At 41.4% G+C, this 18,145-nt stretch overlaps 1 protein-coding gene, 1 long non-coding RNA gene and 1 other non-coding gene across 13 annotated transcripts in view; 1 reads left to right on the top strand and 2 right to left on the bottom strand.

The window, feature by feature from the left end:
• Positions 1–1,136: 1,136 nt before the first annotated feature.
• On the bottom strand, positions 1,137–1,208 carry trnag-ucc. The gene has a single exon. It is a non-coding gene; the product is annotated as a tRNA-Gly (tRNA).
• Positions 1,209–6,747: 5,539 nt separating this feature from the next.
• LOC119480410 lies at positions 6,748–14,933 on the top strand. Its single transcript, XR_005204922.1, has 3 exons — positions 6,748–6,759; positions 9,645–9,649; positions 14,698–14,933. It is a non-coding gene; the product is annotated as an uncharacterized LOC119480410 (long non-coding RNA).
• The window catches only part of lancl2 (LanC lantibiotic synthetase component C-like 2 (bacterial)), a 33,679-nt gene continuing 23,628 nt past the window's right edge, over positions 8,095–18,145 (bottom strand). For 2 of the 11 annotated variants that reach the window (XM_037756570.1, XM_037756569.1), the window contains 4 exons: positions 17,371–17,553; positions 14,165–14,341; positions 12,776–12,848; positions 8,095–9,030 (listed from right to left, as the gene is read on the bottom strand). In XM_037756570.1, coding sequence (XP_037612498.1) covers positions 8,951–9,030; positions 12,776–12,848; positions 14,165–14,341; positions 17,371–17,553 — 513 coding nt within the window. In that variant the 3' untranslated portion in view covers positions 8,095–8,950. Of the gene's footprint in view, positions 9,031–10,368; positions 12,217–12,775; positions 12,849–13,778; positions 14,061–14,164; positions 14,342–17,370; positions 17,554–18,145 lie in introns of those variants that run through there. The other 9 variants (XR_005204916.1, XR_005204918.1, XR_005204915.1 and 6 more) reach the window with 9 other exon arrangements.

Genomic DNA, 18,145 nt, shown 5'->3' with positions numbered 1-18,145 from the left:
TAGATAGATAGATAGATAGATAGATAGATAGTAACTTTATTGATCCTGAGGGAAATTCAAGTTTCCAGCATCACAGTTCTATAGTGCAAACATATTAGTAAAAACGGCACAAGTAAGTAATACAGAGTATAAAAAAAATATACCAGATATAAAAATAACAGGAGATGAAGAAACTGTTAAAAATGTGAATATAGCGCAGAAAGTGATATAGTGCTGGATAATAAAATATAGGATATATAGATATTAGGAAATGTCAAATATGGAATATAATGCGGGATGAGAACTGAGGTAGAGAAGTTTTTTAAAATAGAATAAGTCCCTCTTAGTTGTGCTGCCCCCCTCCCCCTCCAGCACACCACAGCGTAGAAAAGGACGCTGGCGACCACAGATTGGTAGAACATCTGCAGGAGTTTTGTGCAGATGTTGAATGATCCCAGCCTCCTCAGGAAGTACAGACTGCTTTGGCCCTTCCTGTAGAGGTGGTCATTGTTTATTGTCCAGTCCAGTTTGTTGTCCAACTGCAGCCTGAGGTACTTGTAGGTACCCACGACCTCCACCTCGTCCCCATCGATCTGGACTGGTCGTGGGGGTGGTCTAGACTTCCTGAAGTCTATGACCATCTCTTTGGTTTTTGAGGTGTTGAGTTGCAGGTGGTTGGAGTGACACTGGCGACGAAGTCCCCCACCAGGTTCCTGTACTCCTCCTCCTGGTCACCCTAAGCACCCCTAGCACCAAGTTGGTTCCCAGCTTTACTGCTTATTGTCTGACAACAAAACCAAGCATTCGTCATTAGAAGAAGAAAAGGACAGCGATGGCTGGGAATCGAACCCAGATCAACTGAGAGGGTGGGAGCCGGGAATAGTGGGGCTTAAGTCTCTTTACTTTTTACATTCTTTCTCTATGATAGTTCTTATCATTACGGCTGTATTGTGTCATTACATAACAAAAAGAGAAGGCAAATCCTCACAGCTGAGAAGCTATGAATGACTTCAACAATTAATCACTAGAAAAACACTTGTTGATGTATTCAGCGCAAGTGACGTGTAATCATTGCCTGGGAATGTATATCAAGCTCTATCTATCTACAACACAGTGATTTTACTTGTACCAAAAACATTGCCAGAGAAGAAAACGTCTGCGATGGCCGGGAATCGAACCCGGGTCAACTGCTTGGAAGGCAGCTATGCTCACCACTATACCACCATCGCCACAGAGTGTACAGCTTTTCCACTGCAGACTCAACCATTCATGTCAGAGAGAGAAGAGGAAGGGAAAAGAAGAGGAGAGGAATGGAGGTGAGGAAGGGGGAGAGGAAGGGGGAGGTACATTACCAAAACCTCCACTTTGTTTTCACAATCTGCCATTTTACAAGTATCGGTAGTGTCTCTTAGTAGAGAACTGTGCAAATGTCCTTCAACTCCCACTTTTCAAAAGTGGGTGTTGCTTCCAGGACACTGTTGCATTAAAGCAGTATCACCAACACATATCACAAGATCAAAAAAGACAGAATCTAAACTATTCAGGAAACAAACTGTGCAACAGGAAATGAATGATTTCATGTGGCAGCTCCATCAGAGAACTACTGTCCATTCAGAGCAGAGGATGTAATGACATGCTCAACACAAGACACACAAAGAGCTACAGATGTATGGGACCACACTGCCTCCTACATGTGTGAACGCAGCATTACACATTCTTCCAGCTGACTACCACGCCACATACGATGCTCTCACAGCTTCATCGCTGTTACAGTTTTTCTCGATTGTTTACACACATTTTCTGAAAGCATGCCTCATACTCTCAGAACTCTACACACAAATCAAAAAACACACACACAATGGGCAAAACCCCTCAATTCTCCTGCAAAATGAAACTTTACATTCAAAACAATGTTATTTCTTCTCAAAATGGTATTTTGTTTTCAAATGACACACACAAACCATCATATGAATAGACATTTATAAGAACCAGTTGAACACTGATGTGCTCAATGTAAAACACTATGATGAATGGAAAACACTTCTTCTCCATTCATCATAATGACTTAGGCCTTTTTTTTGTTCAGTGTTACACTTACTACAGACAGTACATACATAAGTGTGTTGTAAAATATTTTAGAATATTGTTTTTATACTCAGAACACACAAATACACGGTAACAAATATATTTTATTTTCCCCACAAAAACAATGTACACAGTGTACATCCCAACCAACACAAAGTTGCACATACAGTGGTCTACATACAAAACAGAGGAATTTACTGTATACAGTTACAGTAAAAAAAAAAAAGAAAAAAAAAACTATGCTACATCCTCTCTTCTGTTTCGGTCTGACCACAGCACCTCATCCACATCACAAGCAATGTTTGCCCTTTTATGCTAAAGCTCTGATTGCTAATTGTAACACTGTGTGACAGGTGTTTGCCCATGTGATGAGTCAGTGTGCATAGTAGGGCAATTGACTTTAGAATTTTGAATGACAGTGTGTTCCTTGTGAAAACGAGATTTTCTTCATGAAAATTGTGCCAAATGCAGAGAATTGTGTGTAGTGTTTTGAAAAAAGTGTGTTTTAGAACTGCAATTTGAGTGTAAAGCAGGAATTGTGCTTGTAGTTTAGCAGAATTGGTTCAGGGGGTTGGTGCATGAGTTACATGTTGTGGTCATTGTGTGTCAAGTACCAGTATTTGTGTGTAAACAATTGAGAAAAACTGTAACATAGAGCTTTATAAAGATGGATAGGGCCTCATACATGCAAAACAACCGCTGTACCACTGAGTCACATCCTCTGTGAAAACAGAGACACAGAGCACAAAGCATGACAAGAGAAGAGAATTGACTCACATCCCATTCAGACCAACACGTGGATGCAGGTCAAACCCACATCACATCTGAATTAGGGATGTTCATAATTAACCTTAAACCGACATTAAGCATTTCAACCGATTAACGCTATCGGTTAAAACAGTTAAAAGAAATGTCACTTTCACACATTTCCCTTTTACGAAATTAGCAAATATGTTGCAGAGAAAAAATTACAACAGGTAGTCCATCACCAGCAAATAAAAAACACAACTGTCTTTGCTTTACTGAGTGAGAAATATTCAACCGCTTTTTATGTCCTTTCTTTATCTACCCCCCACCCGGATACAAGCTCTCGCGTGTATTTTCAGTCTTGAATGTGAAATGCTTTCAACTTTCAAGTTCTTTCAGCTGACTAGACCTCATGTGCTGTAACCACACCTTCACTGTTGGCAACATAAAGCCTGATGGAGATGGCGGGGAATGAACCCAGGGCGAGTAACATTCTCACAGACTAACCTTTACAGTAGGGCTGTACGATTTTTAAAAAAAACATCTAATTGCTATTACTTTGACTGATATTGGATTTGTGATATGATTTGCTGGGAATCAGGGGTGTAACAATATGTTCTTACAATGATACGATACGTATCAATTTCCATGGTTCCGATACGATTCAAGGAAGATATTTGGCTCATATATATACGCATATACATATATACAGTATATACATAATATAGTAGTGTAGTATACCATAATATATAGTATAGTACAGCAATATAACAAAGAATTGAATAGAATATCAAATATACTATGGTATCATACGGTATAGAGTATAATACATAACAAGAATATATCAGTATGGCGAGGCATATAATCAGACCAGCAGAGAGACAATGAGAGGGACAGGTGAGGTAAACCAGACACTGTGGACGTCCCCCTTACATTACTTTTGTAGCAGAGAGATTACATTAATTTTAGTGTCATGTTATAATCTTGGCAGACTAGTTTTTCCTTGTGTTTCCTCTGTTTCCCTGCCCTTTTGTCTCCTGTGTGTTTTCCCTGTGTGTCTAGTCTGTCAGTGTGTTGGGAGGTGTGGCCTTCCTCCTCCCCCTCCTCCTGGGCAGGCACTGCTGGATCAGCTGACACAAATCAAGTAATCAACCAATCATCACACACACCTGCAGTATATCTACCCCGGTCTTCCTGCCACTCATCGCCAGATCGTTCCGTCACCCACAGTGGTACATGACATATTCAGGCTCCCTTATATTTTGGCTTTTGGACTTGCTCATGCTCGTGTTTTTGGATTTTTGGATTCACACTGTTTTTTTGTCCTTTGTTCAGGTCTGTTCACCTGTCAGCTGTTGCTGCTTCCTGGAACCAACCTGCCTGCTCACTCCTGCACGCTCCTCCTCCTCGACCTGGATCTTTACCTCCAGGAACTCCAGCCCCTGTTCACAGTTCCAATTTATATATTTGTAATAAATTTATATTTATTACACCTTCAAGAGACTTGTGTTTTGTGCCTGCAATTGAGTCCACGCTTTTGTGAACAAGATCATAACATTTAGGGTGCTAAAAGCAACTGCAAATCCACATTTTAAAACTGGTATTTTAAAAATGTCTTCCCAGAGTGGTTCATGTCCTTGGACCCCATGGGGGGTTCACATCTTGGTCACCTTTTGTACCACTGATGAGTATGCACCTGTTTATAAATTACAATAGAATAAAATAGAAACCTACCTTCCTAATCCCCATTGGGAAATGAATCTTCTGCATTTAACCCATCCAAACATCCCGTCCACAATCACACAGCCATAATGTGGAGAGGCCTGAGAGCACAATAGCAGGAGCTTGCATCTGATCTTGACTCTGAGAACCCTCTGCTTGCCAGTTGCCAGATTTTTGAGCCACCTGGCCAGTGATTCGAACCGGCAACCTCCAGCAACCTCCGGCAACTAGTCTACTTCTCTAACCTCTGGACTACCCACCGCCCAAGTTGCCCACCTATTATTTCTACCAGCCCACCCTAAAATAGTAGGATAGAACTGGCCCTGAGTATATCCTAATTATAAAGATGCTTAACTTAGCTAAAAGACAGATTGTAAAGTATTGAAAGTAAAAACATTACAAAAATCTCCTTAACTGTCCTCCATTCATGTGGAGTCAATTTCAGCAAGTATTTTGGATATTGATTTATCTGAAGTAAACTTGAACTTGGAATATGAAGTTACTTCCAACAACATAGGAAGTTTCTTCAGAAAATGCACCCATTAGTCTTAGTTCCATAACTTGCCCACAAGATGGCAGTGGTTCACATCCTTCTAAAAGTCCCCTTGAGGTAACCCACTACTAAGAACTAGAAGTTCCATGCACATGAAGGGACAGAGAGTGATGTGTGGGGAAGTGTACCTTGCAAGGCTGTGGAATGATGCCGTTCCATGCATCAGTGTGAATGTCCGTCTCCTCTCAAACTAATTCAGAGCCATCCTCCAGAAATCTCCCACTCGCTGCCTTTAGTGTACTTCACACATATAAAAAAAGGTTCACTGTCAACCAATTCAGTGGCAATGGTACATTTTTAATGCAGCATTTGATGATAACCACCTGTCTACAGCACCGTTACACTGATGCATTTGAATAGTGTATGAGACTGGAGGTCAACTTTTGGCATTATTGGCTTGTTAACGTTAGCCCGCTAACACCTGATTTTGTAGTGTTTACTTAGGTACAAGCTCCGATTTAACTCATGAACCTGCCACATGTTTTGACTGTTGACTTTCGTATTTGTTCATCTAATAGTAATAGTATCAAATAGTTTAATAAAGTTATTAATAAACTAGACCATATCCTGTCCGCGGTCCTCTGTGGCAGGGGGCTAATGCTTTCTTTATTAAACACATGCTCATTGACAGAGGTACAAACAGATACACAGAATATAGAAAAAAGAAGACAAACAAAAATAATGACATATGTGACCACTGTGTTTCTGTTCTGCATGTTCACCCATTTATGGCACGAATGGTGGATGGAGCACTTGGGTACTTATTCCTCTGTGTTAATGGGACACACACAACCAGACAGGAATATTGTTAAGGTGGTCGGCACAGCTCGCTCCAACTTGGATGAAAAATATAGAAAGGTCTGCATTCAGGGTTTGAAATGAACCTTTTTCCTCACCTACCACTGTGGCAGGTCACTGAACATTTCTACCAGCCACTCATTTTTTTGTCTGCCACTTCTGAAATCTATATGTACAACGCTTTCAAATTGTAAACACTGAGTCAGTGGTACCAGACTGTAGAATTATGGAATATATCATGTAACCTTAATCCATGACTATATTTGGTAACACTTCATTTTACAGCTCCACAAATTTCATAGTAATTAGGTGATAATTAGTAAGTTACCTATTTGAAATGTTTTTGGAATTATTGCCAAATGACCCCAATATTTACCTCAAAATGTATAGAAAAATACTTTATTATAAACATGATTTAATAATTATATGCTAAAATAGTATATCATCTTTAAAATAGGGCCCTTAGGCGCTGCTCTTCATCGGAGGTGGAAAACCAAAACTAATAGAAGACACTTCTGATCAGACACAGATCTCACCATTGTGTGACTTATTGTCTACACAGATGTAACCTGGTAGCTGATGTCATGACTCAGGGAGCTTTTAAAGACATTTCAAAGAAGTTATTTGCTAATTATCATCTATTTACCAGCAGACATGGAAATAAAGCATATCAATTCACTTTGTATTCTTTTCCTGGAAATGTATTAAATAAATCACCAGCTATTGAGAAATAGCGGAATATAATTATTAAATAATGTTTATAATAAAGTAATTTTCAATAAATTTAGAGGTCAATATTTGGATAATTTGGCAGTAATTCCAAAGAAATGTCACATAGGTCACTTGCTAATTATTACTTAACTACCATGCAATTTGTGGACCTGTAAAATGAAGTGTTAGAATTGCTTTTTAAAAATAATATTTCTTAATACAAGGAAAACCTGTCTGCCATGGTGGCAGGTGACCTGAAATGTTCACCTGCCATACCCAACATTGACCCTGTTATCTGGCAGGTGCTCATTTCATTCCCTGTCTGCATTACAACCAGACACCCGGCCGGGCGTTACACATCAATCTAGCAGCCCCGTTTTCATTAGCATCGCCTAAATAATGCATTTACAGGACTGATAAGTTACTAAATGTGTTGTACATGAGTTACAGTGTTAAACAATGTAATATTTGCCACTTTTCCACACTGTGTAACAACTTTAATTATAATATTAACAACTTATTATAGCGGAGCTAGCAGCGGACCAACTGACCCACAGCATGACAGTCTCTTTCTGCTGGAGGTTACCCACAGTGCACCTGCATGGAATACAAAATAAAAGCCCTGGATGTCCGCAATGCTAGATGCACTGTTTATAAAATAAAAGCTCCTCAGAAACAATGATTGGTTGTCCCGAATTAAACATGAATTTAACTATATTACAAAAACACTCTTATTTATACCGTTACACATATACATTTCATAATGCCAGAGTTTATGCTATATACATCATGTTATATTCATTTAATAATTTAAAGGTCTTAATGGCTTTTTTGTTTTAGGGCCACATTGAGAGAAACCCCCCCGAGATTTCGAAAATAAAGTCATAATATTACGAGAATAAAGTCATAACTTTACGAGAAAAAAAGTCGTAATACTACGAGAATAAAGTCATAACTTTACGAGAAAAAAAGTCGTGATATTACGAGAATAAAGTCATAACTTTATGAGAAGAAAAGTCTGAATATTAAGAGAAGAAAGTCATAGTTTTTCGAGAAAAAGTCGTCATATTATGAGAATAAAGTCATAACTTTACGAGAAAAGAAGTCGTAATATTACGAGAATAAGGTCATAACTTTACAGGAAAAAAAGTAATTTCCTCCTCCACTAAAGAGTCAGTTTCCTCCAGGTCCATGTGGTTCTTTCTTTGGAATAAATGCAGTTTCTTGCTTTGTCCTATATTGAATACCCTTTTCCTGCCTTTTAGTAAGAGATGTTGTGAATGAGGAAATAGAGTGATTTAATATGACATTTGTGCTGCTGATGCACATGATAATGTGCTGCTGATGTGCCAAAAGATGAAGTATTTGGTTATTAGTGAAACCTAAACTAAAGTAGAACTTCACAAGATGCTCCACGTTCCTCATTTTCAGAAAATACCATTTATCCTTTAATAATAATAATAATAATAATAATAAACAAACAAACAATGAAAAAGGAGCTCTATTCATATTTTTTTTATTTCCAACAATATCAAACCTTACATTAATTCTGTCACTTGACCTTTGTAAGCACTGACTAGCCCAAAAGCAGGTTAAGAAGAACAATGAAGACATGTTACTTGTCCCTGCTCAGTCACTGAAGCCCAGGAGTCTAATGAGGAAAAGGAAACACACACGCATTCCTATCTTGACACCAATGAGGCAGAGAGCACATCAAATACACAGACAGAAAGGTGAAACACTCCTCACCGCTGGGATCAGGACACAAATCACCACCACAACACCTGGAAACACTCCCTACAGTTAAACACACACATTATATATGTGACATTATCCTCATGCAAAGACATTCATGACGAGATCTCGGCAAGAGAATTAGGCATTTATGTGCATTCGTGTGCTGTCGGGACTATTGGACATACTGTAGACTTTTACCATCAGAGGCCTGTACTATGAAGGGAGTTCAACATACCCGGGGTATCTTTTCATTAACTCGGTAACCCAGGGTTTCTCTATCTGGCTGTTAGCGCGTTCACATTAAATGGGCCATGTTTTGCAGCATATGACCAATCGCAAACATTTTTGCCTGAAGTTTTGAGGAATATGTCTGTACCTCGTCAGTCCGGATCTGTATTTTTAATTATTTTTTTCTCTCTGCCGTTGTTCTGCCTACTGTGTTCTTGGCACATTTATAGTTTACCACATGGATAATTGCAATCAGATGCAAAAAAAGGGCAAATTCCACTCAGCTGCAAAGGTTTATGGGCATGTTTGCACTGTTCTGTCATTAGGGCAATGTCTTTTGTGAATCAGACCTTGAGATGGGGCAGACAGCAGTAACAGATGATGTGCAGTTCATGGTTCTGTCGGCAGCCACAATCCATTCTTTATGAATTGACCCGAGTGTGAAGGAGCTGCAGGTGACTCAGCAGATGCTGAAATGACATGAGCAAAATGGAATGTCTAGTGGGAATCAGAGCCAACATTAGCAAGCATGGCTAACTGGCTTCCACTTTCCAAGTGGAATAGGACTTGACAGCACCATGGGTCCTACCAAATACTCAATCATAAACGGGACATAAAGTAAGGCTTGAATAGCTAATGATTGATACAGTACCAAATGCTAAATAGACTTCATACAAAGCCTTTTCCTTTTTTTGAACGTCTGTATGTTAGAAAATGTGACATTCTCTGGTCAGTCACCACAGAAGTTGACAGTGTCTTAGCAACACTCTCTAAAATGTAAATCAATCACGTCCAAAAATGTTTTTTATTGTTTTTTTGAAAAACTGAAAAATATGCACAATGTCTGTAGCTTAATTATAGTTTATATTTCCTTAAAGGGACTATTTGTAACTTTTTAAGCGTATAAATGTAGCGGGTCGGGACACATGCGCGTTCGCATATGCACGCTCGCGTGTGGCTGGCGTCCCCGCTCCTCTGCCTGCTTACCTTCACTCAGACAGTGCGCGCATTCTCGCTCTCTCGCTCTCTCGCTCTCTCGCTCCACCTCTAGACGTGAACGCGCGCTCACTCCACACTGCAGAAGAGTTAGTTTAGCTCTGAGAATATCTAGTGAATGTACAGTGGACGTTTGTGCAGAAATAAATGCCGCAGCTCCTCCAACGGAGGTTTCCCGTGTCTTGTGAAGTGACGGGGCTCCGCAGAGAGAAACGTTGTTGTCTCGTTACCGACCGGGTGCCGGTGTCTCCCTGTTCACTCCGGCTGCGGGCGGAGGGAGACGAGTTTCTCGCTGCGGAGTCCCGCTGCTGAAGCCTGCGCTGAGGCAGGAGAAGCAAACACAGTATCAGCAATGATTCATGAAGAGACCTTCGTCTGGTCAGCTAACATTACTGCCAAGCAGCTGAAATATAGAGTGATATTGTGCTTTTAGCTGACGTGTGTCGCCTCACTGTTTTGAGCGATGCTCACTCATGTCTATGTAGAGCGAGCACAAGAACGAGCCCGACGCTGACTTTCGTTGACTTAACGGCCACAGGTGTCGCTGTTAAGAAGCATTTCTGAAAGTTACAAATAGTCCCTTTAAACAAAAAGTAAAGCGAAATCAAATTTAAGTTTGACTTTAAGTGGCAATCTCAAAGATTTTCATTTAAATAAATGTCTGTTAAGTAACTATCACCTAAGGAGGGAACACAATGGTGATTGAGCCTGTAGCCCACTGATGACCAACTGATGTTCGTAATATTGCAATATTTATATATTTCCAGTATTACAAGTGTCTGTGGCGACATTCCCAGAAACTATGCACACAATTCTGAAAATGTGAAGCTTGTGTATTAAGAAAAAGACTACAGACCAGACTGATAAACTCTAAGCACATTACATGGTTTTCACTCAAATAGAAATTCTAAATCAACCGGGACTGAAATCTGAAGGATTGCCACATTAAAGGCTGATATATTGGTTAGTTTCACTTCAGTTTTACTGGCTTATAGGCTCATATGGCTCATGAAATGAAATATGACAGAGAAACTTGTCCCCACTATGTGACAAATAGAAGGGAAACAGCACACCGACAAATACAGGAAGAGGAGACCAGGAGCCTGTTATACAGTACATGCATGTGCATAGAAATACCACAACAGCTTCACACATACCTACATTACACATCTGCAAGTCCCTTCTTGCCTAAAATAATAAATAAAAAAAAAAAAACAACAAGAGGGTTTTATACATGATTTAAAGCCGGGGTCTCCAACCTTTTCCCCTCTGAGAGCTAATTGGACAAAATGAAAGTGGCTGAGCGCTCCTCGAAGCACCAAGTTGTACATCGCCAATAACAGACATCATTTCTGTCTTACTTTCATGGTCCTTTAATAACGTTTCAGCCACCGCAGTCATCGTCTCTATTACATATCTTCCATAGACGAAGGGCTTTTTGTGTTTTGTTAGGATGTGAGCCGCTAAACGAAGGCTCTTTGCCTCATCGGCCTTCTTCGTCAGATTAGTAAACGGAGACTGTCGTCTTCTAAGCGTTGCTTTTGGCTCCTTTACCTTCTCTGTTCGTAGACTGCTACCAGACGGAAAGTCCCATGAAAAGTGTCTGTGGACTTGGCGCTCGATGTTACATCTTTTACTGACGGTAGTATAGTATATAGTATAGAATAGTAGATTTGTTGCCTTTTATGTGCCTGGCTATTTTCTGTGGTCATTGTCAAATCTGGTGTACGCTTGCTAGTCTGCTCACATCGCTGTATGTTATGGCGTTACAAACCTGACAGCAGCCTCACTACTTTAATTGACAGCCGATATAATCATTTGGTGACTTTTTGTTATCAAATGTATGTACATATTCTCTGAACCGTTAGCGAGCCACTCAGAAACGGGTAGTGAGCTACTTGTTGGAGACCCCTGATTTAAAGCATGACCAGCAGGGGACTTCCAAAATGTCCCCTGCTTGCTAAGAAGTCCCCTATTGGTGAATGTGTAACGACGCCGAAGTCCACAGTTGGATAGGAAGGTAAGTGCACGCCCGCCCGCCCGCACGCCCTCTTTCTTGGCCTAGGTGCTATGATATTAAAGGCTGAGGGTTAAAGGGTGTTCATCTTTGTCCATGCCAGCTAGCACTGACTTGTAATGGGCGAGGAGGACACATGGGACATGTCTATGCCCCAAAACAGTGGAGGATGAGAGGGGACGTTTGGACCCCACAGGATGTAACTGTCCATCTTTAGGGAGAGAAACATCCATTAGCATTGTCCTCTTCAGTCCAGCAGCTGCTTTGATTTTCACTCTATCAACAACATTCAACTTATAGTTTTGTTCAAAATTAATCTTCCATTTATCTTTTAAATGTCAATTCCATAAACCAAACAATATGGTTACTCCAACAAACAACGAATTGCACTAACTCTGTCGAGTTCTTCATTTTCAATTCAGACATTACTTACTCACGACTTCGGTTGAAAGCTGCATTACAAACACATCCTCGTCCAGCTTTCAAGCAAAGACTCAAAGTTTTTTGTCCAAAACAGTTAGTCCCCCGTTCCCCTTCGTCGTCCTCAGTCCCCATCAGCTGGTAGGTCAAAGTTCAAAAGCAGGGAAGCAGGAGGCTTCGGGCTGTGCCACCTCTGATAGGTAGTAGATGGCCCCCGCCATACCTGAGAGGGGAAACACGTCCGTTACTGCCAGCTACACATTTCACTGTCCAGTAGTCACGTTTCAACGTTGTACTTTCCTGCTCTCTCAAGGCCTTCAGTACAACACTGATCTGGGCACTGTCTGGATACTGCTTACCTTGTCATTTTCAGTTTAATTGCTCTTTTATAGTTTCTATTTTTATTTTTTGGAACATTTCTCTGTTTATCTGTACTAGCTGTATTTCTGACTCACACTTTCAGCTCATAGAGGCTCATCTGATCTTCTGTTATATGGCAAAAGGACAGACTGGAGAGTCTGGTCCCTCTCTCTTTCTGATGTTGCTTAAACATGTATTTAATAGAAACAATTCAAATGAGTAAACAGTAGAACAATAATACAACGGTAGTTGGATATGACATGATATGACAGTATATTACAGGGTTATTTCACTAACTCACACAGGCTCCATCCTCTACTGGACTCTCTCCCCCAATCACGCATCACATATTTGCCCACTGATTTTAGCATAAATGTTGTTGGGGTTCTTGCCCGGTAAGGAAAATGTGAAATGTTTGATACCTTCAAAAAGAGAGTAGGGTCTGTCTGGGATGCGACAGCCGTGGGTCCCGTAGTCCAAACACCACTCAGCAAACTGGAGGAAGGTCATATCAACGGGTTTAGAGATATTCATGCAACATTCATCTGTACATGTTTGAGAAAATGCAAAAGAAAAGAAAGAAACTGACACATCAAGTAATGACCTGATCTAAGTCAGTGCCACCAACAACCCATTTCAGCAGTACAACATGTCCTTTCTTTAAGCTGTGGACAACGTGATTCTCACTATTCACCTGCTTTATTGCTGAGATTTTGAGGGGGGGGATTTGTAATATGATACCATTCAATCAGACAGTAAACCATTAAGCCTAGTGGTTGCTAATGGTGAGGAAATGTACATTTGAATGCAGCCCTGCTATATGATACAATACGTTCCAGCTGCTTTCATAGCAGAAATAATAAAATGCTGTTGGGTCTCAACAGAAAACTATTAGATAGACTAAAAGGGAATTTTTGTTTGAAAAGAGATTGTTAGATGGCGAGGCTGAAACAAAGTTCTCTAATATTATGAGATCATTTGAGCCATACGGCTATGACTGCTCTTTTAATGACATGGTTGAACATTTCAATGATGCCTTGTCATCTGCATTAAATACTGCATGTGGTGGCCACAGACAGCTGCTCTCTCCTCATCCTTCCTGGCTGATTCTTCTCTAGTTCTGTGTTCTGCTAGTGTCCTTGTCACTACTTGTAGCATGAGGCGGTACCTGCAGCCCAATCAGGTTGCACAGGTAGTCCAGCTCCTCCAGGATGGCACATCCATTTGCTGTGTCTCCCAGCACAGTCTCAAGAGCACGGAGGAGATACCAGGAGACCGGCCGGTACACCAGGAGGGCTGCACAGGGCTGTAGAAGGGCATCGACCCAGCAGCAGCTATCTGCTCCTTTGTGTGAGGAGGAACAGGAGGAGCACTGCTAGAGCAGAACCCTACATAATGACCTCCAGCAGGCTACTGGTGTGCATGTTTCTGACCAAACTGTCAGAAACAGACTCCATGAGGGTGGCATGAGGGCCCGACGTCCTCTAGTGGGACCTGTGCTCACAGCCCAGCACCGTGCGGCTCCACTGGCATATGCCAGAGAACACCAGACTTGGCAGGTCCACCATTGGCGCCCCGTTCTCTTCACAGATGAGAGCAGGATCACACTGAGGACATATGACAGGCGTGAAAGAGTCTGGAGACACCGTGGTGAGCGTTATGCTGCCTGTAACATCATCCACTGGGTCAGTGATGGTCTCGGGAGGCCTATCCTTGGAGGGTCGCACAGACCTCCATGTCAGAGCCAACAGTACCTTGACTGCTGTTAGGTAACGGGATGAAATCAAAAGCAGGCTAACACTTGTTCTTACCTTACAGGCGCGGTACAGGTGTTTCTTCTCCTGGGTGAGCTTGTAAAGGGACAAGAAGGCGTAGCCGTTGCCTGCCGTGCCGTGGCAGATACCGTAGCCTTTTCTGAGCAGACCCCGCTGCCAGATCACCTCAGCACATTCTGCAGCCTCCTTCAAGTACTTCTCCTCTTTAAACACCTGGGGAGACACAGAAGACAAAGAAGTAGCTCACAACAACCACTGTTAATTGCACTTGCACTTCAAATTCATGACAGACGTCAGCATTCATTAAAATGAATGATCTCGGTGCTCCTGTGCTATTTGCACATATTTAAATTAGGTAATATTCAGACATTTAGCGCAATACCGGCCCCTTTCTATGCAAATGAGCCTCATTGTAAAAAAAAACAAAAAACAATTGAAAACGGTCAGCGTTAAAGGAGCAGTGTGTAGGGTTTAGTGACATCTAGTGGTGAGGTTGCAGATTGGGACCGATTTAAGGCCTAGTCATGCACCGCTCAAACTCATTGACGGAATGCTGATTCAGCAAATAGTACAAAGGTGTTATTGTCTACTATTCTAAAATGGCGTATTTCAATATATCTGCATACTGGGGTCCCTAAACAATCTTGGAATTACATAATTTGGGTATGACTCAAAAGCAGAGACTCTTGTGTATCCAATGAGCCCAACTGTATTCATGTGTGATGATGTTAGTCCCCATAGGAGACATTTCATTGTAGTGAGACCATGTTTGGAAACTTGACCTCACTGTATAAAATGACCTGTGGTGACCTCTAGGATAATCACAGCCTCATGAAACTTTACAGCCACAAACTAGAGTACTAGAGCATTCAGAGGATGGATGGATCAGACTAGAGACCTAGAGCATTCAGAGGATGGATGGATCAGACTAGAGACCTAGAGCATTCAGAGGATGGATGGATCAAACTAGAGACCTAGAGCATTCAGAGAATGGATGGATCAAACTAGAGACCTAGAGCATTCAGAGGATGGATGGATCAGACTAGAGACCTAGAGCATTCAGAGGATGGATGAATCAAACTAGAGACCTAGAGCATTCAGAGGATGGATGGATCAAACTAGAGACCTAGAGCATTCAGAGGATGGATGGATCAAACTAGAGACCTAGAGCATTCAGAGGATGGATGGATCAAACTAGAGACCTAGAGCATTCAGAGGATGGATGGATGGATCAGACTAGAGACCTAGAGCATTCAGAGGATGGATGGATGGATCAAACTAGAGACCTAGAGCACTCAGAGGATGGATGGATCAAACTAGAGACCTAGAGCATTCAGAGGATGGATGAATCAAACTAGAGACCTAGAGCATTCAGAGGATGGATGGATCAAACTAGAGACCTAGAGCATTCAGAGGATGGATGGATCAAACTAGAGACCTAGAGCATTCAGAGGATGGATGGATCAAACTAGAGACCTAGAGCATTCAGAGGATGAATGGATCAAACTAGAGACCTAGACCATTAAGAGGATGGATGGATCAGACTAGAGACCTAGAGCATTCAGAGGATGGATGGATCAAACTAGAGACCTAGAGCATTCAGAGGATGGATGGATCAGACTAGAGACCTAGAGCATTCAGAGGATGGATGAATCAAACTAGAGACCTAGAGCATTCAGAGGATGGATGGATCAAACTAGAGACCTAGAGCATTCAGAGGATGGATGGATCAAACTAGAGACCTAGAGCATTCAGAGGATGGATGGATCAAACTAGAGACCTAGAGCATTCAGAGGATGGATGGATCAAACTAGAGACCTAGAGCATTCAGAGGATGGATGGATGGATCAGACTAGAGACCTAGAGCATTCAGAGGATGGATGGATCAAACTAGAGACCTAGAGCATTCAGAGGATGGATGGATGGATGGATCAAACTAGAGACCTAGAGCACTCAGAGGATGGATGGATCAAACTAGAGACCTAGAGCATTCAGAGGATGGATGAATCAAACTAGAGACCTAGAGCATTCAGAGGATGGATGGATCAAACTAGAGACCTAGAGCATTCAGAGGATGGATGGATCAAACTAGAGACCTAGAGCATTCAGAGGATGGATGGATCAAACTAGAGACCTAGAGCATTCAGAGGATGAATGGATCAAACTAGAGACCTAGACCATTAAGAGGATGGATGGATCAGACTAGAGACCTAGAGCATTCAGAGGATGGATGGATCAAACTAGAGACCTAGACCATTAAGAGGATGGATGGATAAAACTATAGACCTAGAGCATTCAGAGGATGGATGGATCAAACTAGAGTCCTAGAGCATTCAGAGGATGGATGGCTTTCCTAGCTAGATTAACAATGAGGGGGTTTCTGAGAGAAAAGGGTTAAAGCTGCAGTGGGTAGAAATGGAGAAAAAATATGATTACAAATGTATAAAAAATATAAAAAAAAAAAGAAGTTATTTTTACAAAATGGTCACTATATCATGACAGCAGTTCATGAGATAGGTAACCTGAAAAAAATCAAGTGTCCCGTCACGGACATTAAAGCCTGTAAACAGAGCCATGAGGAGGAGCAGAAGTCTAGTTTTCTCTCAGAACACTTGAATTACAATATGCTGAAATGTTATTATTATTTTTGCCCAATTATGACAAAAACATACTGCCTACTGAAGCTTTAAATGAAACAGCATACAGACACAGCTGTTACAGCTGATCTGAAATGTTCACTGACAAAATACATGCAGCCAAGGAAATGTTCCTCCTGCAACAACAAATGAGAGATCTGCTGTGTGTTCTGTTACTAGTGAGACAGAGAGAAGCAACCATGTCTCCCATTGTGCTTTGTTCTCTGTGTGGTGTCTCTGTATTAGTGAGATGAATGGAAATGCCAGAATAGCAGCACATTAGCTATCAAGTGGCTCCCTAATGGGCCAAGAAAAGAAGAAATTATCCCACAATGCACTGCTGCAGTATGTGTGTACTGTATGCATAGTCAGGCTTTTCACATTAAAGACAGCTTGTGTTTAGTCAGGACGGGAGTACAGACAATATAGCGCCTATGCAGTGCAGAACTCTGCCACAAGGTGCCACAGTTGGACAGGGTGGTTTCATAAAGCAAGAGCTTCTGTCTGGTCAGTTAAGACAGATACCGATGTGGTCCGACTGGTGTTGAACTGTTGATGTTGCTGCACAACGTGAACCACACAGTACAATGCATAAATCGCTCTCACCTTATAAGCCATGTTGAGCAGATGGATAACACCCGGGGCTCCGTGGCACCAGTGAACCAGCCGGTCACTCTCGTTGCTTAGCGACGACGGGAAGTTCCCCGAACGAAACCTCTTGTGGCGGACGTAGTCGATGCTGGGACGGATCAACTCTGACAGAATGTCTGGATGGACCTTGGCTTCTGGCTGGAGGGAGACAGTTTAATTATTACTGCTCATTTCTGTCTGATTTTATACTATCCTGCTTTGTTTCCTCCATTTAATGATGTCAAGGCAGTTTGGGTCTGAACTGAGAAAGATGGAGTCAGAACAGGAGGCAGGAGATTAAGAATTGGGGAATTTAGCAATTGATATGATTGTAGATGATTGTACTCATAATGTAACTGTTCTGCCCTCATCAGAGAGTCCCCTTCCTTGACTAGACAGACAGATAACTCTTCACACACTGTAGACAATAAATGGAGGCTTTATTTTGCACCACCGTTATTATTGCCAGCATGACAAAGGAGTAAAACTGAAATGAAAAAGGATATAAAGGAAACAATGAGTAGTGCATCACACATAAAAAACATGGTTTAAATTAGCCATCCACACAAAATATAAACATAGATATAAATATGGACATCTTATAAAAGCAGTACTCACAGACAATACTTCTAAAAGTGCTTCCAAAAGAAGATGGATGTAGATATGGACTAGATAGTTTCAACATGTGCTTCTACTCAGGAATGCAAGAAAAACAAAGATGGCAGCTAGGGTCAAAGGTCAAAGGTCACAG

The sequence above is a fragment of the Sebastes umbrosus genome, chromosome 21 (assembly GCF_015220745.1).
Source record: "Sebastes umbrosus isolate fSebUmb1 chromosome 21, fSebUmb1.pri, whole genome shotgun sequence".
NCBI classification, from domain to species: Eukaryota; Metazoa; Chordata; class Actinopteri; order Perciformes; family Sebastidae; genus Sebastes; species Sebastes umbrosus.
The sequence above is the reverse complement of the archived record's forward strand: the minus strand, read 5'-3'. Positions and strand labels throughout refer to the sequence as shown.